Raw genomic sequence first — 22,173 nt, 5'->3', positions numbered from 1 at the left:
ACATAGGTCTTCCTTCAAAGATTAGCCGGTCGGATGCGACGTGCATCCATCGGTTACCCGCCGCCGTTGTATATAACACTCGTATAATATCGTTGTATGTAATACTTAATTATCATTTTTTATACATGAAAATAGCATTGAAATATAAAATAATTTCATATTTAGAATCATTTAAACCGCCACCACTTTTGCGCCAATGAGGCTATCGGCGCAAAAGATACGATATTATATATTTTTACACATGAAAATAGCATCCAAATATATAATAATTGTGCACTTTAGTATCATTTAAAGTAATATTGTAGAAAAAAATAAAATGTGGGTTACACCACTTTTACACAGATAGCCCTTAATTTATAACTAATTTTTAGTAGTAAGTTTTAATTAAGTGTTTTAGCAATCTACTATCACCTAACAAAAAGACCCTATAGAATATTTGTTGTCTTCTGAACACAGCACAAGCTAAGTGGGGTATTACCACAACACGTGTCGCCACAAACATAGCAATCTTTATTTTTAGTTTAATATTTGCTCCTTTGTTGGCATGCGGCGTAATATAATGTTTTCTTTTTCTCTTTCAAAATGGCTGGAATAGATGAGTGTTTATAAAATGTCTTCCCGTCCTTGGATGGTAAAACGCGGTGCTCTAACGGCGTTTTGAAATAATATTGCTTATTTTGCTGCCACATTTCTGGTAGATAGGTTAGATAAATAAGTATACACTTTTGGGAAAAAAGACGTAATAGCCAGAAATTTGCAAGGTGATTGAAAAACACTCATTCATTAATTTTTAAGTAAAAATTTTTTTTGACGAAAAATGTTTCTTCGACTAAACAGATGGAAAGAACTTAAAAATTTAAGCCAAATATATCTATAAATCATTGTTGATAAAATTTTCTTTCACGCCTTTTTAACTCAAAGTATCGATATTATGTATCATTCTGTTTCTTCTAAATACAAAATCATCTGTAATCAACATACACACTATAATGGTAAAATTAACAGGGGGCTTTAAAATTTTGTTTAATTTCTCAATGAATCCTTATTCGATGTAGCAAGTAATTACTTTTTTAAATTTACTAAAAACTATTGTTTATATTACACACAGCTTTCTTGATGAGCTGCGAGCAGGGGTGTTCTTGTTGTTACCACTTCTCGATGTGATTTGAGTGTGCCGTTCACTCCACCACGACCGGACTCACTCTGTACAGAAAAGTTATTGATTAACGTAATTAAGAATAAGATAGTCCTAGAAAGAGACAAACATGCACAGTGTCAAAGCGTCCGTAACAACGGACTTCAGTATAAATATAAATCGAAACGAGTGGACAATGAGCGCCCAGTTACACGAGAAGAAAGTTTTTCCAACCACCCAGTTACCACGCCTTCATGTACATTAATGGCGAGTCTGAATTATATTTACTAAGCAACAACAATTAAATTCCTCTGAATAATACAGAATTAAGTTAAAATGTAAACGCTAAATAAACAGAGCTTATTTTGCCGTAGACGCACGCCACGCGGTCGCCACGCGGCGATAATCGTGTGGAATAAATTACCTATTTCTGCCGCCAAGCAGTAATGTCAGCATTACTGTGTTCCGGTTTTAAAGGATAAGGGTGCTGGTGAAATTACAGGCACATGGGTCTCAGGGTGACGGGCGCGGTGGTAGTGCCCCTCAGATCTTTGCAATTTAAAGCTCTGAGTGGCACTGTAACTGTTATGGACAGGCGTGTAGCTTACCATCACGCTCACGACTTGTTCGTCCTGTCACGTGTTGTTATAAAAAAAATGCACCCTAAAGGTGTCACTGTCACAAATATCTGAGCGTTTAGCTTTCGTTGGAATCGCCGCGCCGACGCGAAACGCACTTCTTTTTTGCTTTTATTTACATGGAGGTAAGGCTTGTTTTGGTCGGTCGATGCAGGTTCCGGTATGAGTATGGTGACTCATACCGGATATTGAAACTACATTTTCACCCTCGCCCCTTTCCAGTAACGTATGTCGCAAGCGTGATAAATTATAAATCAGCCCAGGGGCATTTGTAGGTGCCAAATTTTAACTGCCGACGAGTATCTGGGTGGATAAGTGGAGAAATAACAACACATGAAATTGTAATATCAAGTTAATGAATATCACGGTGTTTTACTACCATGGTGTTTAACTATTATTAGAACCATCGCCTTCTGTATACCGTGCTGAAGGCGCTGGTTCAAATCCAGCTGCAAATAAGAAATTGTTCTGAGCATTCGATTTTTGTATTAATAATTGGGACAATAAAGAAGAATGAATTGAAAACATTTTCCTTTGATAATGACAATTTCCTGGTAGTAACAGTGGTAGATTGTTCCGAAGCTTATATGCTCCGCATGCAACTGCCTCTGTGGCCGAACGGTTATCATACTGGTCTGCCACGCAGTGGTCGCGGACTTGATTCCCGGGCCGGGAGAAATATTTGTATGGCCTATATTTATTTCTCTAGTGAGTTTTAAGGTAATTTGTGGTTGTCTATGTGTGTGGCCATGGCACCCGCGATACAGGGTTTCCTTAGTGCGGGGCTAGGGGTGTGTGCGTTTTTTACTATTTATATAGGTATATTTCATATAGGAAAACGATTTTCTGGAATTTTAATGTATATTTTATTTATCATGATTGTGTTCTGTTAATTACAGTATCCATTTAAGGCCTGGAACAAATGTATATTTTTAGCTGCAGCAGAGCTCCTTGTGAAAGAGTTCGTCCAGGGAAGTACTGCCACCTTACCTATTTCTGCCGCCAAGCAGTAATGTCCGCATTACTGCGCTACAGTTAACTAAACTAAATGTTTTAAACCTCTAAGACTTGTAATGGCCGAGATATTGTTGAGGTTTTAGTTGTGGAGTTTGATTGATGTAATTATACCTTTGTTAAGAGAAATTATTATCGTAATTTAGTAAATTAACATACTACGTGTTGCCTACTTACCTACCACCTTGCAATTATACAAGGTTATATGTAAAAACTAACAAATCCTCAGGACTATAAATACTAACGTAATAAACAATAACTTTTGTTCCCCGTATAATAATAATTCATTACATTTTACTTTCGTACAAAAATAAAATACTTAAATACGTCGTTCTAAACGGTGATATGGAAAATACAGGAGCCCATGTTTGAGGCTGTCGGGGAGGACGCTCAAAAGTTTGAACTTACTGCCTTATTATCAAAGACAGATCTCAAAGTCTGGAATAACAAAACTTAAAACTTTATTTTTGATAAATTTATTATGTTTTGCAAACCATCATCATCGACAAAAGTTATTGTTTATGATGTTAATAATATATTCCTATCAGGTTGTTAGTATTTTAAAAATAACCCTGTATACCTGCAGTAAACTAATTGAAATATTCAAAGAATATTAAAACACGTTTAGTGTACTCGACTGCAAAATTAATATTCGTTAATGTTGTAATCTATGCTCATTTATAGTTTTTATAACCTATTCGGATCTGATGTTCATCTGGCTTACACATTATATGCCGTAAGCAATGCACAATTAAAAGAAATTCTTTTTCACTTCACTAGCTCAGAAAGTTTCTTTCTCATTAGAAATCTGCGCGCAGAAGCGTTTTTTCCACGCTGTCGTGGAAAAGGTTTTTGAAAATCGAACTCGAACGCATTAACTTTTTCTGTCGATAAAAAAAAACAATGACACGTTCAACTACACGATTTGTCGTACATTATTTATGTACTATAAATCGGTTGGTATATTTTATTCAATTTATTGTTGACATTAAATTGACAACGATAACTAATTATGTTTATTAAAACTGATTTGTTACAGTTCGACTCTTTTTATTTCATCTACCATTTTCCTCGCTATAGTTAGGTGAAAAGTTGTGAGTTTCGCTCGACGGCAAAGTTGTTTTGCGTCACGTGCCTTGAAACCCTTGCTATACACAGGATTCTATATTTGGAATCTAAGAATCCTTCGCTTGCTCAGGTTTCAATACAAGCACTCGCGTCAAACAACAACTTTGCAGCCTTGCATAACAAATAACTATTATTGTCACGAATGTTTCTAAGTCGAGATTTGAAGTGATGGTTTGAAAGTTTATATTATTCATTTCGGCTAATAGACTGTAATATTGAAAAAACATCAAATCTAGGAAGATCCATTCCTAAATATTAATATATAAATACTAATTATTACCAACATTTTATAAATATTTGTACCATGCGATACAACGGACTGGCAACTTTAGATGTAACTATATTAACATTTTTATGTTATAGTTTCTTACGTGTAAGTGTGAGTGTGCAAAAAGTGCCAAGTTAACTTAATATTTGCATGGGCAATAAAAACTAAGAGAAATATTGGAAAAAGTGGAATTGGTGTCTTGGTTACTCGTACCGACCTTTTAACGTAATCCAATAGCCAATTAAGAACGACGTTCACTTCTCCAATCCAAATAACCCAATTTCGTTCTAACCGTAACGAGCGAAATTCATCCAAAGTTTGAAAGTAAGCGATTTGGTTAATTATACGGTTGCAATGAAGACGTGGGTACCGAGGAACTTGCTCGCGTGCATGCTAAGTTGAGTGCTACAATAGAGCCAGTTAAGTAGTATTTGAAACCACATTACTGGACTAACCACAATTAGAAGTACTTTTAACTCTCCAATGTCCCACGAAAACAAACACAAATACAAAAAATAAAGGCTTTATCGAAGGTACAAACTTATGAAAATGGTAGACATGAAAATAGTTTTAGAGCAGTAGAGCCCCTTGTGAAAGAGTTCGTCCAGGGAAGTACTGCTACCTTACCTATTTCTGCCGCCAAGCAGTAATGTGAAGGGGTTGCTGGTGAAATTACAGTTACATAGGACTTGTCAACTTATGTCTCAGATGTTTGTTATTTAAAACTCTGAGTGGCACTGCAACTGTTAGGGTCTGGCGTGCCGCTTAAAGCACGTGACGAACAAGTTATGTGCTTTATGGTAAGCTTGCTCACCAAAAAGAGTTCATACTGCATTAGGTTAAAAATATGCATCACAAATAATTAACTTGTAGCTTTCTTCAATTTACAGTATTATAGCAGACAAAACATGGGGCGACCAAAAAAAATAACATGATCTTAACTCGTTTTTGGACAGTAACGACTTTTGCTGTTTGCGTTTCAAAACACCAACTACGGGATTTACAATGCAATTTCCAAGTGCTTTCTGTAGTCGCTGCCACCTACTGCATCTCCAAAGAGAAGTATCAACAACGTACTAGCGCGCGTGTAAAGATGTTGGAAGGAAAAGGGAAAGACCGCGCGATTGCGCGCATCAGCCGCGCGCGTTGTCGCGCACTATGCTATGTGATTAGCCTATGTTGATTTATCTATGCTGCGTGATTAGCCTTCACACGGACGCTCTTTCCGTTGTATCAAAAACGGACACGAGGAATCGCGCGCGAATTAACGTAAGTTTAAAAAACTTCAAACATGTAATCGGGCATGATTGCGCGTGCAAGTTTTCCCGCGCGCAATCCTGTACGCTTCTGATTACGCGCGATAGAGTGATTGTGTAAAGGGGGCTAATGTTCACGGGATCTGCCGTCGGTGATAAAGGGTAATTATTTATATTACGTATTATATTTAATCAATATAAGCATTACGGCACAAAGAAAAGTGGTGACATTTTTCTGTGCGCCGTGTTCATTGTTATGTACTGTCCATGAACAGGTTAAGCAACAAAATATAAGAAAAATAATTCAGTGTACTTAATGCTGTGTAATTTACTCTATAAAAGTTGGTAAGTACTATCATGAATGAGGTGTATTCCAATGCCACATTTTTAGACGTTCAAGGTACCGCTATGCGTGCGATAAAGGCATGCTAGGCTAGTGAGTGTTGTACATTGTTGAGACATGCCTGAGTTAGATTCACAACTTGAGTTAGAATTCTAAGCGCGCAGCTGTCAAAGAAACCCGGTTAGTGATATTTATTATTATATTATAGTGATACATATCTGAATATGAAAATTTTCTTACACACTGTGTTGTGTATGCAAATGTTTGTAGTAGAACAGTATGTTTTACTAAGGCGGTAAGTATGTTATTAGATTATTATTACAAATTACGAATTGATTCTTAAGCCCGAGCCGTAGGGAAAGGTTTAAGCGTCACCAGTTTCTAATTGAAGTTAACAAAAGTCAGTGTAACACGATATTTTCAATACATTTGTGAGAAAGCCGCGTATTTTTTAAATGAAATACCACAATATTAAATAAGAATCGGAATCACTTTACATAACATGCAATTGTATAAAAATGCATTTGAACATATCACGTTTTTATTAAAAAGACAAATTAATAATAAGAAAAATATGTCAAATAACCCAGCGATAGGTAACTTCAGTGCACATAGTACTCGTTTAATTTGTCTATTTTGCTCACATCTGACCAAAAAAGACCAACATGTAATTTATATAAGTCGCAATTATAAACTGCACCCTGTATATGTCTCTAGAATTCGGCGGCAAGCAGAGTTAATTCCCTATAGCACTTAAAACTACACATAATGACGTACATTATAAACAACGATTATTAACTACGTTTCGCAACAAATTTACTAGGTAACGGATTTTCTAATTACTGTTACAAAGGTTTGTGGATAATCGAAACAAAATTACAATGCAATACTCGAAAACATATTTTTTGATAAAATAAATGTAAAAATTTAAATTATAACTATCTTAAAATAAATTAAATTTACAACAACTTTTTAACTTAATTAATCATTAACTAATTGTTTTTTTATAATTTGTTTATTTTTACACGCAATTAAAGAATAAGTAATCCTTTCCAGCAAATTTTTTAATTTAGAAATAATATTTTTTCCGCATTAGGTTGAAAACGTACCTAAATACTTTTCCAGCAAAAAAGTACCACTTTCTTTATATAAGCTTCACCGATATAAGAAGTACAGGGTCAAGAGCACGTCAAGCCTAACACTTAAGATTTAAATTCAACTCTAAGACGCTTGCGATAAGGACGGTCCAAAGTGGCGAGCATGATGTGCTCTTGACTGTACAACTTTTCGAGAACATTATTGAAAAATATTTTTACCCGTATTAAAGATTTTGTTACCTTCAGCCCCCGTAGCATGGCTACGCATGATGCTCGCGACGCGCGGTGTAAAATTGAAATAGGCGCGTGCTATTGGCTATCTAAATTAGTTCTGATTGAGATAGCCAATAGCGCGCCTATCATGCGTAGCCATGCTACGGGGGCGCATATGTGTTAGGTGTGCTGTAAGTATATCGTAACAATAAAAACGTTAAAAAAGAAAAGCCGTGGTAGCGTAATGATTTGACCTACCGTCTCTAAAGCAGAGGCCGTGCTTTCGAATCCGTGCTCGCACCTTGGGTTTTTTGTGATTTACGTGCCAAATTATATTAATTTCGATTTCAATTTATTACTCCATATAAGGTACAAAGATCTTACCTAACATAATTACAGGTTCTCATTAAATGATACCCTGTAAGGGCGTTGTAAAGAAGGCCGAGGGCATTTATTCTTTAAATAAATATAAAATTTAGAATTTTTCATAAGCTTTTCAGTTAAGGAAATCACCGTACGAAATCTGCACGTCGAAGAAGATTCACAACCCTGGGGAAACGTGTGAAATCCCTACCCGCATTAACCTGCATATAAAACCCTCGCTTGAGAGAAGACCCGTGCCCAGCAGTGAGATGTATAAGTGGCTTGATCATGATGATGATGTCGTAAAGATACCTATTTCTGCCGCCAAGTAGTAATGTCAGAATTACTGTGTTCCGGTTTTGAAGGGTAAGGGTGCTGGTGAAATTATAGGCACGTGAGACTTATCAACTTATATCTCAGGGTGACGGGCGCAGTGGCAGTGCCCCAAAGATCTTTGCGACTTGAAGCTCGGAGTGGCACTGCAACTATTATGGACAGGCGTGTAGCTTACCATCAGGCGCACGACCCGTTCGTCCCGTCACTTGGTATTATAAAAAAAAGCGATATCTCGTAATGTTTCTAATCACGTCAATATTTCCATGGATTTCTAGAATAGCAGCCTATCTCAAAACATCTAATTTGTCATAAAAAGGGTTTAAGAAAATCTGAGGCGCGTCTGCCGAGCAAAATAAACATATCGTAGACCATTCCATTATTGTCATGTGATTATTTTAACCAATGAAAATCTTGGTGTCCCGGTCGCAGTGAAATTTAGCATTTTCTGAACAGATTTCAGTAATAAATCAATAAGGAACTATTTTAAGTTGATCCTATATTCTTGAAAAGTAAACATTTACCTTAATGATATTTCAAGTAATTTACTTTGATAGATGAAATGAGAAAATGTCTTCTCATCTCTTTGGTATATTAACTGTCAGCCCGCCTTCTGCTTTCATCATTGAGATCTTAAGATTGTGACTTGGGAGTTGGGTATGATAGCTGACGTAAAATGAGGAAACAAAATGTGAACTTATTAGACAGAAAATTGAAGTACTAAGAATTTGGTAAGACAGCGTTCGTCTAAATGTGTTTTTATTTCAAAACACTTTTTCGTTTTGTTCAAAAAATCACCCGATGTCTGTTCACTTACATCATAAAAATAGAGATTCTTAGTGAAGAAAAAGGTAATACATGGCTGTTACCACTGCAATGATTGATTGGTCTTCAGTGTTTTTTTTTTCACAATATAAAGAGACTGGACGAACAAGTCGTGCACCTGATGGTAAGCTACACGCCTGTCCATAACAGTTGCACTGCCACTCTGAGCTTTAAATCGCAAAGATCTGAGGGCCGCTACCATTGCGCCCGTCACCCTGAGACATAAGTTGACAAGTCCCATATGTTTTTAATTTCACAAGAGCACCCTTACCCTTCAAAACCGTGACGCAGTAATGCTAACATTACTGCTTGGCGGCAGAAATAGCCTGCATAACTCTGTGACTCTAGTGAAAAAGGGTACAAGTCAAAAAAGCCTATTTTGCAAGCGCTTCCTTATTCGGTTGCCTTTTGTGACTCGTACCCGTTTTCACTAGAGCCACAGAACTGTATTTAAGTGTCACACTTCATGACATAGACAAGCTCGGTGAGTGAATATTGTATATTATTTAAATAAAAAAAACTTTATAACTCTTCAAAATATAATAGTTCGCCTATATATACCTATTGCTTGGGAGGAAGCTCCTACAATGAGCGAGCTTTGTATATACAAAGCAATATGTGCATGCAATGCAATGCTCTTGCACATATGTGCATGAGCAGGTTCTTCCGAAGTTGTTTTCTATCACCGTAAAGTTGATGGTAAATTTCAAATTTAATTTTGAGTATAAAGTTTGAAAACTCAAAGGTACGGCAAGCCCGGATTCGCACCAACCATTGGTTATACCACGGCTTACAGCCCAAGCCCGTTATATAAGAGGACGCTTGTGCCCAACAATAGAACTATACAAATTACAAAAATGGTAGACAGCCTATACTGTATTGACTGGGTTAACAAAATGTATTACAAATAACCAGCTTCAAGCTTTCATCAATTTACGGTATTATAGTGGACAAAATATGGGGTGAAGAAAAACAGTATAATCTTAAGCAAATGAAATATAAGGAAATTAAGTAAAGTATTTAATGCTGTGTCATTACATAAATAGCTATAAAAGCTGGTAGGTACTAGTACTAGCATAACTAACACATTTTTATACGTTCAAATTGTATGTGTGCGCTAAAAGCGTGCCCGCAGGGTGAGTGTTGTACAATAAAACGATATGCCACTCTTGAGTCAGAGTACTGAGCGTGCTTTTAAAGAAACACGATCTGTGATATTTACTTAGGGCTTGGTAGTCACTATGTTATATTTGAATGTGAAGTTTTTTAGACACTATTCTATGAAGTCGAGTGCGTATTAGTAGTAAAGCCTACCTGTGAATCAGTGTACTGAGCGTGCGGCGATAAAGGCGTGCTCGGTGAGTGAGTACGTGCCAAGCTGTGCGCACTGCTCGAGTTCTTTGGCTCGGGAGTCGCGACCACCGTGGAGTACTGCGGCGGGCCCGGTGGACAGTCGGATACTCCTAGACAAATCAGAAAAGTATTTATAAATTCATTGTGCCTATAGGCAAGTTAAACTAGAATTAATTTAACAAATATTAATCTCTGGTAATCGTCTGGTGTATATATAGTCTAAGATATCATATAACTTTATTTAAAATAACGCTCAATTGTCATAATTTCATTTCATATAAATTCATTTAATATAACAATTCACTACAGATAACAAACGTTTAATATAAATTTACATCCTCTAACTTCTCTGTAGATAACAATCATTTCCAATAACAAACATATGTTATAAACCTCAGTTAAAACATACCAACAGTTTATATTTATAATCATCATTTCACATAAAGCCTGTTTGTACCAAGGAGCAAAAACTAATGTCCGGTTTTGCGTACAATTATTTTTGTAGTTAGTATAACCGTGGGGTAGGTGAAGAAAAATGCTTATGTTATCTGTCACAAATAAATCAATAAGTCATTGAGAAACGCAAATAAATTTGTTTCTGGCTCTGCTTTTTCATATACTAACCTAATTTAGGCTACGAAATAGGGGGCGCAATCAGGATGTACGCCATGTAAAATACATTTGTTTTCTTTTAAATCACGAAGGAAGCCTATGTGTAACAATAATAATCTGTCAAAACAAAGATTCAGAAATGTAAATTATGCTATGAAATTACACTCTAGTATCGAACAGATAAGTACCATGACGAGTCGGGTTTATTCTCATTATTTATTAAAAAAATTACATTATACTGTGTGGAAATTATATGAAATGACAATGTATAAAACGATTGTTATGTGATAAGAGCTTTATATAAAATGTTTTTATAAGATGTAAATATTATATCAAACGAGACTTATATGAAATGAAGTTACAGGAAGTAAGGTTAGTGCAAATAAAAATTATATTAAATGAACGTTATATGTTTTGAAATTAGTTTATTTGTATTTTGCACAAGAGAGCCGCACCCATCTATAGGTATCAGTGTACGAGGACAACCAATGATGAGACAATGACATAAAAAGATAACACGATGTATAATTTTTTGGTTCCTACGAATGTTGTGATTGTCTAAACGAGTCGTGTTACAAAATTTAAAACTACGTGTTAGACAAAGATGTATGGAAAGGAATTTGATTCGAAGTGTATTCCACAGCATTTGAGTTTCTTTCAAAAGAGCAACTCTTAGAGTTTCTTGTTCGTTCTTCACTTCACTTCGAAGTCAGCACTGTGAATAAGTAATAGTGACACGCAGTTGGCTGTTACCATGTGACCTGTAAAGGGCCGGAAACGTTGGTTTGTTTGAAAAAGCAAATGTACTCGATTTAGATCCGAAAAAAATAGTTCTTTTTATGACACCAAGTGACGGGACGACCAAGTCAAAATCTGAGGAGCACTGCTAATGCGTCGGTCATCCTGAGACATAAGTTGAAAAGCCCCATGTGTCTGCAATTTCACCAGCACCCCTACCCTTCAAAACCGGAACGTAGAAATGCTCATATTACTGCATGGCGGCAGAAACAGGTAATGTGGCAGTATTTCTCTGGACTTTTCTTTCGTACTCTTTCACAAGGAGCTCTTCTGCTATTATACGACTGTGGGGATGCCTCTGAAGTCACGTAAAATCTCAACTACGATCAGTAATAATATGTTAATATGCCAGACGACACGAATATCTTGTCACTAAAATAACTGATTCTCTGTATAGTGTAACTAGTTTCTTAATATACGAGAATCTCGGCAGTGTTCGTATTTTGGCTGTCGTCGGATTTCTATCAGTTAGTTGCCCTTTGCAGTTGGTGCAGACCGCATGCACTCAATTGACTTGGAAGTGTACAGAATAGTAATTACACTTTATTTTCAATGCCCACATGATGTTTAGATAAATTTACTCTAGACAACAATTCGGAAATTTTACCCTAAAATAAGGTCATTATTAGCTTATTATTATTAAGATTATAGTATATTAGCGTTTGCCTGAACTTAAGAAATAAAACACGCTTACCAAGGCTGTTTTTATCAAGGAAATGAATGAAAACAATTCAAAGAACTCGCAAGTCAACTTAGTTATTATTATTTACTCAATTAGAGAAATTACTGTACTGAGAATTTACGTGTCAACGTCTCAGGTATACTAATATTAAAAGGTGTGCGGTTTGTGTAAGAATACAATACACTGTACGGCGTTACCTGCCCGCTACGTATATATATATACTTCATATACAGGATGTAATTTTAAGTGTACCCAATATATGAAGTTAAGTGTACCCAGGTGATTATTCCGTAAATATATTAGATATCAAAAACCTTTAGACTAATGTAGGAAGTACGTTACCTAATGAGTGAAAGTTAAGAAACTGTGAATGGGACCAAGAAAGATATGTATATTTCTTTTTAAGTTATTGATGTTATTTTACTCATTAGATAACGTACTTTCTATACCACTTTAAAGGTTTGTAATATCTATTACGTTTGCGGAATAATCGCCTGGGAATAATACGATTACATCCTGTATACAGGTTATCCACGGCAATGGGGCACGGAAAAAATGTACTTTAAATATTGTAAAAAGGATATTTTACTTCATGTAGACAATATTTTATTTTCAAAAGTAATAATACATTCAAAGACTTTAAAAAATGCTTGCCTCATCTGAGAATCGAACAGACTAATTGTGAAAAAAAAAACATTTGTATGACGCCAATGACAAAGGTCAATTATAAGAATGAATTCCTTTTAATTAACATTAGTATCTTAAATTAAATAAAACAGCGTTCATTTAATGTAAGATATGTACATTATACAATTTATTCAAACAAACATAACACAAAAATCTATAGGCATATGCCACACTTCGAAACCAACGATCGAACAAAGTGTTACATACAAAATAGCACGATTAGTATAAAATTTTGTTTAAATTGTTGTCATTCCTATTGTGGTTTATGTATTGACAAACAATTGATCGCCGTTGATGAGTGTGTCTTGACCTTAATATGAGTTTTATCGGTCAAAGTTAAACACATTATCTTCCATGGTTTATTTATATAGGAAACGAATAATTGGGACAAAATGTTCAATGTAGAAAATGAAACGTGACTGCTTTTGGTGTCACACCGACTGCCTCCACGCCGCTGTTTCGCTACAAACACCGCGCGGGTTTATTAAATTTTTGAGTAGCAGTAGAGCGTCTGGTGAAAGAGTTCGTGCAAGGAAGTACTCCTACCTTACTTATTTCTGCTGCCACGCAGCAATGTCAGCATTACAGTGGTCCGGTTTTGAAGGGTATGGGTGCTGATGAAATTACAGGCACGTGGGACTTGTCAACTTTTATTACCACGTTATGGACAGGCGTGTAGCTTACCATCAGGCGCACGACTTGCTTGTCCCGTAATTTGATATTATAAAAAAATGTGGTGGTAAATTATGACGTATCCTACATTAATTAATTTAATTTAGTATTGTATGTACTCAGCCGCCGGTAGGTGTAAAAGTACATACCTAAGCGAAGAAAAACTATCATAGATTTCTCACAGATGGCACTGACCTAAAACAAAGATCTGCATATAGCACATAAAGAAATTGATAAGGTATGCTGGTTCGTTCCGTAGCTCACTTGAGAGTCAGCCACGGTGTGGTGTGGTCACTGGTTCGAGTCCAGCCGGATCGAAGGGTCCTTTTTTGAAGGTGTTACTTTGTGTTCGATCTTTGTATTACAAAGTAGTGCAGTGATTTCATAAAAACAATTGTATATCGTGGTAGTAAACAACAGTAAAATATCACTACGTTATATTCAATAAACTTAATATTGTTTATTCGTTTATTATTTTGTATGCTTTTTATTAAATTTTTACCATCAATATTTACAATGTATCCTATTCTATTAAAATCGAATAAATGAATTTCATTGATTTGAACCACCTACTTATGCGAATCACCGTATTCTGAATTATAGTTACAAAAATAATTGATTCTAATTACCTTATTATTAATTTATCATGTTTGTAACATATACTTTTGACTAATTTACCAGTACCGATTGACGTACGTTAATTACCTAAAACGACGTATTTCTAGTCTGTTTGAAGCAATATTAGTAATGTTACACGTTTTCAATCAAATCAAGGAATAAGATATTTGTCGACTAAATTAGAAACCCAATAAAATAAAATTTAAAACTTAAGGCAGATGTTACAAATTGCCTCAACACTGAAGTAAGAAAGTAGGGACTGTATCATTAATTTAAATGTTTCACTCTAACTTGCCGGATTTACACACGAAAGGAATAAACTAGGGGCTGGAACTTTAACTTTCTCAAATAAATCCTCTTAGATGTAAACAGATTTATGCTGTGTTGCTGAAGGTCTGGAATAATAAAGAGATTTAATATTATAAATGTAGTTTCCAAGTGTAGTTAACTGATGAGTTTTTGTTTCTTTTACTACTTTATTACACAATAAAAGCCTAAAAACTAAAGCTGTGATTGAGTAAATCATCGGTTTAAACATTCACAATATTCACACATTATTTATTTTAAATAATCCCATTACGAAGCACTAAAAAACCGACCTCAAAAGTCATTCATTCCCTAGTTTGCCACCCTTAGGGAAGGAATATTTTCTTCAAATTTAAATGGGACCACTACTGGGATACCTTTGTCTTTCCAACAAAAAAATCATCAAAATCGATTCACATTTAGCCGGAGTTATCGCGTAACATATACAAAAAAACAAAAATATACAGTCGAATTGAGAAATTCCTCTTTGAAGTCGGTCAAAAATCGAGACTTAATCGCTTATAAATATGTTTTATTAATCTCGATGTTTCGGCGACCTGACTAGCGAAAACTTTAAAACCGTCTTCTCGGTTGAACTTATATATTTTCTGTTTTCATCGTTGTGGCAGAGAACAAAAAAGTAATTAGAATGAACACTTTCCGCCCCTCTCTAGCTTTAGATACCGCACCACGCCCTGTGACTGACGGTCACATTGACTGAACTGCAATAAAAGGCTGTCGGCGAGCCGTTTCCGCGCTAAGACGACTTTGATATTTGAATGTAGTTTTCATTTATTCATTACGAAACTAGTAAGTTAATATATAACATTATTGTACTTTACTATTTATAATGGTCGTGAGTTGTTGTGCAGTGTTCGGCTGTTTATCATCATTTAAGCGGCATAAAGAGAGTAGTTCCTTTCGTTTTCCGAAAGATGAAACGAGGTAAGTAAAAAGCTGAATCTCCGACATACTCGACGTATGTCGGAGACTCATTCAGTTCTTGTTTTCTTAATTTATTTAGTGCAGAGGAATGTATAATCCAGATGTATTATATCAATATAATGAGATGTAACATAGTAGACAAGGGTTCCCGAATTTTTAACTTGATTCGTGAAATCAAATTAAAAATTCAACATAAACATGTAGTGAATATAATTATTAACTAACGAATAATAAAGTTGGACACGCAATTTCAAATACCTTGGTTACCTTATTTAACAATACCTGTCCAAAATATAATATTTTAGGTGCTTTGAAATTTTTTTTTTTAATAAACCTTCAGGATTATACTAGTAAGTGAATTAATGGAAAATATAATGTTATATCGATATAAATACCCAATAAACATGTGTAATTATTAGAATTCTATTAATATGATTGTAGATAACAAATTCGCGTTAGAATTTTCGCTATGTTGCCGCTCTGATCACGTAATAGTACGAGAAAGTGATGGGTAACCCTGCCTCCGTGGCCGAACCGTTACCATGCCCGGCATGGCTTACATTTATATCTCTCGTGAGTTTGAGTGCAATTTGTGGTTGTCTATGTGTGTGCGCACCAGCGACACATGGTTTCACTAGTGCGGGGCTATGAGTATATTGCGTTATTATCACTTGACACACACATTTGCGCGTGTGCGGATAGCGTCTTGCTGTGTGTAGTAGTAGTAGGTAATCAGCAAATGCAAGCGACATCAAGTTCCGCTCGAGATGTCGCCAGATTCCCGCCTCTTCAGTTCCTTCGAGAACACGTCCGACACGCTAAGGTAAATAAGATATAATTATACGCGATTCAGTCCCAATTTTTTTATCCTTTTGCCAACGAAACTTCACGTTCCTATAAGAGGGAGTTTATCAAAAGTCCTAATTTTATTAAAAATCAAATTAATCATCATTATCATTTCACTTGTGGACATAAACCTCCCATAAAGTTCGGTTTAACGACCAGTCTTACGCTGCTTGCACCCAGCGAGTTCTCGCAAACTTCACCAGGTCATCGGTCTACTTAGTAGGTGGTCCGTCCACGCTGCTTGTCCTGGCGATACGCTGGCGATATGCGAGCGTCTCTCGAGAATAATTTGGCCCGTCGGCTGTTTCTTCTGCGAGCATTGTGACCCTAATTAAAAGCAGTTTAGTAGCAGCAGAGCTCTTTGTGAAAGAGTTCGTCTAGGGAAGTACTGCAACCTTGACTATTTCTGCCGCCAAGCAGTAATATCAGCATTACTGTGTTCCAGTTTTTAAGGGTAAAGGTGCTGGTGAAAATACAGGCACATGGGAATTGTCAACTTATGCCTCAGGGTGACGGGGGCAGTGCCAGTGCCCCTCAAATCTTTGCCATTTGAAGCTGTGAGTGGCACTGCAACTGTTGTGGATAGGCGTGTAGGCGTGTGTATCAGGTACTCGACTTGTTCGTCCCGTCACTTGATTTAAAAAAAAGAAAAGATATATTTCATTTTATCAAGATTTAATAGTTGTAAAATCTGATACGTGCCAAATAAATGAAATGATATCCTAAGTATCAAAGTGTACGTCACGAAATTGACGACGACAGTGGCTTAACTGTTTGTATTTCGGGCGCTACATGAGGAAGAGAATTTGGGAAGAGAACTATTCAAAGTAGGTACTGATCTGGGTGTTCTGTGTAGTGACGCATAATGGATTCCGTTGCTTTGGTACTCATAGTACACGAATTCCCCAGATTGAAAACAGGTAGTTTTCACTTCATTATTGCGCACTTATCATTTTCTAGCATTTTTTGTTTTCACAGTTTTTGTGAGCTATCGATAGCACCTATCGCAAAGGCTGAAGGAGTATAAATTTTATTCTGCATTAATATTAAAACCCGTTTAAACCAAAACCTTTTTTCTTACACTAATTTTATACACATTGCTACAATATACGAAATAAGCCTACGAAACATTGCAATTCTTAATGTAAAAGGTTAAAGGTAAATGTAAAATGTATTTGAATAAAGGGATAGTTTATTCGTCTAAAGTCATTTATCCATCTCCGAATTAAGCCATTTCATTGGTTATTCTCCTCTTAAACTCTGCTCGGAAATTGCTAACACTCAAGCTGATTTTATCGGATAAGCCAGTCTATTGGTAATTTGCTTAAGAAGCGCGATTCTTCAGGGCTGTCAGACGTACGAGAATTTCAACTCGGATAGCAGGCAAAATGCATTCACATTCGAGAATTTTAGATTAAATTTTACTTTTCCATTCTGATTATTGATGTCTTTACCATATCAGTCAGCCGTGACCATTGGATTTGTAAAGGGTCCGAAACGTTGGTTTGTTTAAAAAAAAATAAATATGTGCGATTTAAATCTGAAAAATTAATTTTATTTCCTATTTGTGACTATCGCGAAAACCTAATAATTCGATACATGATGACTGTGTTTTTTATGATACCAAGAGATGGGACGAACATGTCATGCGCTTGGTGGTAAGCAACATCCTTGTCCATAGCAGGTCCAATGCCACACGGAGATTTAAATCGGAGAGATCTGAGTGGCACTGTCAATTCACCCGTCAACATGAGACATAAGTTTACAAGTTCATGTTCTTGTAATTTCACCAACACTCTTACCCTTCCAAAACGCAGTAATGCTAACATTACCGCTGTAGAAATAGAAATTGTAAGAGAATATTTCAAACATTGTCCATTATCATGTTAGTTACAGAAAACTTACAGCCTATGTTACTAAAAAAGGTTGTCAGAAAAAAATACATTAGGTTATACACCAAGTCTCTGGAGTCCAAATGTGAAGATTCAGTGCTTATATATATCACAAATCTGATACTCCCAGACTAACCACAGGAGGCTGTTGGTACTGTCACGCATACGCCGCATCAGGGAGGCACTTCTCTTCTGTATAATGGCACTGAAGGTGTGCGGCACAGTACGCGCCTGAAGAAGCTTTACTACTGCTAAATATGTACTGGCATAGTATTAAAAAGCTGTCAAATCAATTAACAGATAAAATAATGAGTTGTACGACGTTGTATTTAGAAGTAACATATTGCAGCAGTAGTGCTGACAATAAAAATTATTCAATCAGGTTTTTTTTTTTAAATACATGACAGGCAAATGACTCCACTCCACCCGATGTTAAGTGGAAAGTGGTATCCAAACGCGAAGGAACCTAGTGCAGCGATGGAATCCTCACTGCACTAGCCACCTCCACCCTGCCTGCCTACAATATGCCTCTTCACGCCTCGTTTGAAGGACCCCATATTATAAGAGGGAGGGAAGACATGTGCCGGAAGGGAGTTCCATTTGTCAACCGTGCGGCAGAGAAAGGAGCCACCGAACCTTTTAGTACGCGATGGAATGCGGCAGGTAGTGAAACGGTGACTACGAAGGCCAGCACGCGTGCTTTTGAGCAGGAACGGGGAAGGGGGGATGAGGTTGAACAGCTCTTCAGAGCACTCACCATGGTACATGCGGTAAAAGGCGCTAAGCGATGCAACATCTCTACGCAGTTGCAGAGGTTCAAGGCGTGATGAGACCTCTTCGTCGTCTATGATTCGAGTAGCACGACGCTGTAATTTATCCAAGGCATCGAGTAAGTACTTGGCGGAGCCGTCCCACAAGTGCGAACAATACTCAACGCAAGACCGGACCTGTGTTTTGTACAGCAGGCATAACTGGTCCGGCGTGAAAAAAGTCGCACCTTGTTCAGGACTCCGAGTTTCCGTGAGGCTGTTTTGATCACAGATTCGATGTAGCACCTTGGATTCAAATCACAGCAGATTTCCATACCGAGCAAGGTAAAACTGCTCTGAGGTGAAAGTGCTGTGCTCATCAGAGAAGGCATGGGAAGGAACGGCGACAATTTTGTTGTTAACGCGCATGCCTGTGTTTTCTTGGCGTTGAAGTCAACAAGATTTTTAGATCCCCATTCAGAGATGAGGTCCAATATCCTATTGAGCTCAACGACAAGATCAGATCGCTCTCTGTCAGTATCGGCGCGCCCAGCTGCGGGGAATCCGTGATATCCCCCATGAACAGTGCTATCATCTGCATAACAATAAATATTCCCAAGTGGAAGCATATCATTGATATGCAGAAGGAAAAGCGTGGGAGATAGGACGGATCCCTGCGGTACGCCGGCGTTCACATTCACGAACCTCGAAATGCTGCCGTCAGAAACGACGCGAATTCTACGTTCACGAAGGAAATCGGCAATCCAGCTGCATAACTGGGCTGGCAAACCGTACGCCGGGAGCTTGGAGAGAAGAGCTTTGTGCCAGACCCGATCGAACGCTTTGGCTATATCGAGGCTAACAGCCAACGACTCGCCACGTTTGTCTATAGCCTCACCCCAAATATGCGATAAGTACGCTAGAAGGTCACCCGTTGATCGTTTCGGACGAAACCCATACTGCCGATCATTAATTATGGAGTGATCTTCTAGGTATTGGGTCAGTTGTTTGTTAAGGATCCGCTCTAAAACCTTGCATATTATGGAAGTAATGGCTATGGGACGATAATTATGCGGGTCTGATCGGTCGCCTTTTTTGGGAACTGGTTGCACATTAGCCTCTCTCCAAGAGTCCGGCACACGACATGAAGAGAGTGACAGACGATACAGTCGCGTTAGCACGGGGGTCAACTCAGCTGCGCAGTTCCTAAGTACAATCGCTGGGATACCATCAGGACCACTAGCTTTCCGGACGTCGAGAGACTGCAGCTGCGTACGCACATCGCATTGTCTGATACGAATATCAGACATCGTGTAGCCACAGTGAGGTAGAGTTGGTGGCTGTGCGTTACAGTCGTCGAGACAGGAGTTAGCCGCAAACAGATTTGCCAAGAGGTCGGCTTTATCTTGCGGCTTGTGGGCTAGATTGCCGTCAGAATATCTCAGCGGGGGCAGTGAGGGCTGGCAGAAGTTCGACGCAACGGCTCTGGCCAGACGCCACTAACTCCGACTACCAGTGGGATGCGTCAGGAGTTCTTGGCCAACTCGTGCGACTCGATGAGCATCCGCTCTGATATACGCTCTTTTGCAAGACCTGGTGGCATTATTGTAGGCTGTTTTAAGTGAGTTCGTATTGGGATCGTCTGAAGCTAGACCCCTGATCCAAGCGCGGTATGCAGTCTGTTTGTTCTCAACAGCCACAGCACACTCGCGGTTGAACCAGCGGTTGCGCCTCCCTTTACTGACGAGATCCGAATGCGGGATGTAGTATTCCATCCCGATTAAGATCTCATCAGCAACGGCAGTCGCGCTAGCTGTTGGATCCACCTCACTAAAACAGCGCTGCCGCCAAGGAACGGATGCAAAATAGTCCCGCATACCGTCCCAATCTGCCGACGCATAATGCCAAATGCGGCGTTTAGCCACAGTAGGTGGTGGTGGCAGTAACGTTGCCACTTTAGTGGATATCAAGCAGTGATCCGAAGTACCCAGAGGGGCTTGGACCTCCACCCGATACCCAGCCGGGCGAGACGTCAGCAGAAGGTCCAACAAAGAGGGCGCGTCACCAACCCTATCTGAAATACGGGTGGGCTGGTTTACCAGTTGGGTTAAACCGTGTGTGAGAGCGAATGTGTGGGCAGTTCTTCCAGCATGGTCAGTTTTAGAGGAACTTAACCACGACTCGTGGTGAGCATTGAAGTCCCCTAAAAACACCAATTCCGCTGTAGGAAACTGCGCCTGCGCGTCATCTGCCGCCCGAGTAAGGTGGTCTATGAGACGAATTGTCTCCATGTCGCCGTGGTGGGATCTGTAGAGGCAAATGTAGACACGGCAATGACTGCCCAGGTCAACATGTACCCCAAGGATGGAGAAGGAGGGGTCCTCCAAATGACGCAGACGGCGACAGCAAACATCTGCCCGGACAAACAAGCAGACCCCAGCTTTCGCTTTGAAGGGCTCTTCAAGCATATAGCCAGGGTAATTCAAGTAGCTGCTGTCAGCCGGGCAGAGTATTTGCGTCTCCGTAAGGAACAGCATTTCCGGTCGAGCCGTCTCAAGATGTTGGTGGACGGCATGGATGTTACTGTGGAGTCCTCGAATGTTCGTGAACTCCACCTTAAAGAGCGCTTTAGTGGTGGGGGTGTGCACCGCTTTACGACCGAAATTTGTACTTTGCGCTAACATGTTGGAGGGAAAAAGAGGCGTGAAGCGAGAAAACAGTGCCGCGACACAAGCGGTCAAATCGCGGGGCCTGCTTCCCCAGAGACTTGCCTACAGACAAGTTGCGCTGATCCGCCGGACGGAAGGGCCCCCGAACCCCCCCGGGAATGGCCGCCGGGACCCCACCTCCCGGTCACCAACCGGCACGACGAACCACACCGAGATTATGCGCGGCATGGTGAGGCAGCCTCACGAGCTGGTTAAGCACGCTTGGGCCCCTGTACTGTACCGCGGGCGGTCAGCGGAATAACCGTTTCTACGGGTCTCCCTGGCCGGCGGGTCAATGCAGCTGTCCTGGCACTGGTTCGGCGGAAGCCTCCATAGACCACAAATGTCGCGGCAGCGTTGCCTCGGGCCCTGGTTGTACGCTGACTGATCCCTGAACGCATCCAACTAGCGAACACTTGGCGGGTTTTCCATCATGCGCATGCGGTTGTTATCGTGGTGCAATTTTTATACATATATGGAATGTCCAGCCTACTTCTGTAAAGGGACAGAGTCTCCATCGCTGTCGACATTCAGATAAAAATGAACATTGTTGTCTGATTGTTGTTTGCATCATAGGGTGCCACCAGTTTCTTTAATTTGTGCTTTATATATTGTTGAATACTTAGACTACCGATTATCGTGTCTGCTCACGTGTGTGTTTGTTAATTTTTGGTATGTTAAAAATACAATTA

The 22,173-nt window shown here is 38.6% G+C and overlaps 1 protein-coding gene across 2 annotated transcripts in view; it reads right to left on the bottom strand.

The window, feature by feature from the left end:
• Positions 1-689: 689 nt before the first annotated feature.
• Positions 690-22,173, bottom strand: part of LOC113235116 (nephrin-like) — a 292,525-nt gene continuing 271,041 nt past the window's right edge. The window contains exons 16-17 of one of the 2 annotated variants that reach the window (XM_026470692.1): positions 9,928-10,076; positions 690-1,203 (exon numbers count right to left, since the gene is read on the bottom strand). In XM_026470692.1, the coding sequence (XP_026326477.1) occupies positions 1,099-1,203; positions 9,928-10,076 (254 nt within the window). In that variant the 3' untranslated portion in view covers positions 690-1,098. The remainder of the gene's footprint in view (positions 1,204-9,927; positions 10,077-22,173) is intronic. The other variant, XM_026470693.1, reaches the window with a different exon arrangement.

Source organism: Hyposmocoma kahamanoa, unplaced genomic scaffold (genome assembly GCF_003589595.1).
Source record: "Hyposmocoma kahamanoa isolate Upper Pololo Valley unplaced genomic scaffold, ASM358959v1 87, whole genome shotgun sequence".
NCBI classification, from domain to species: domain Eukaryota; kingdom Metazoa; phylum Arthropoda; class Insecta; order Lepidoptera; family Cosmopterigidae; genus Hyposmocoma; species Hyposmocoma kahamanoa.
Note: the sequence above shows the minus strand (reverse complement) of the source record. Positions and strands in the feature narration are given on the sequence as shown.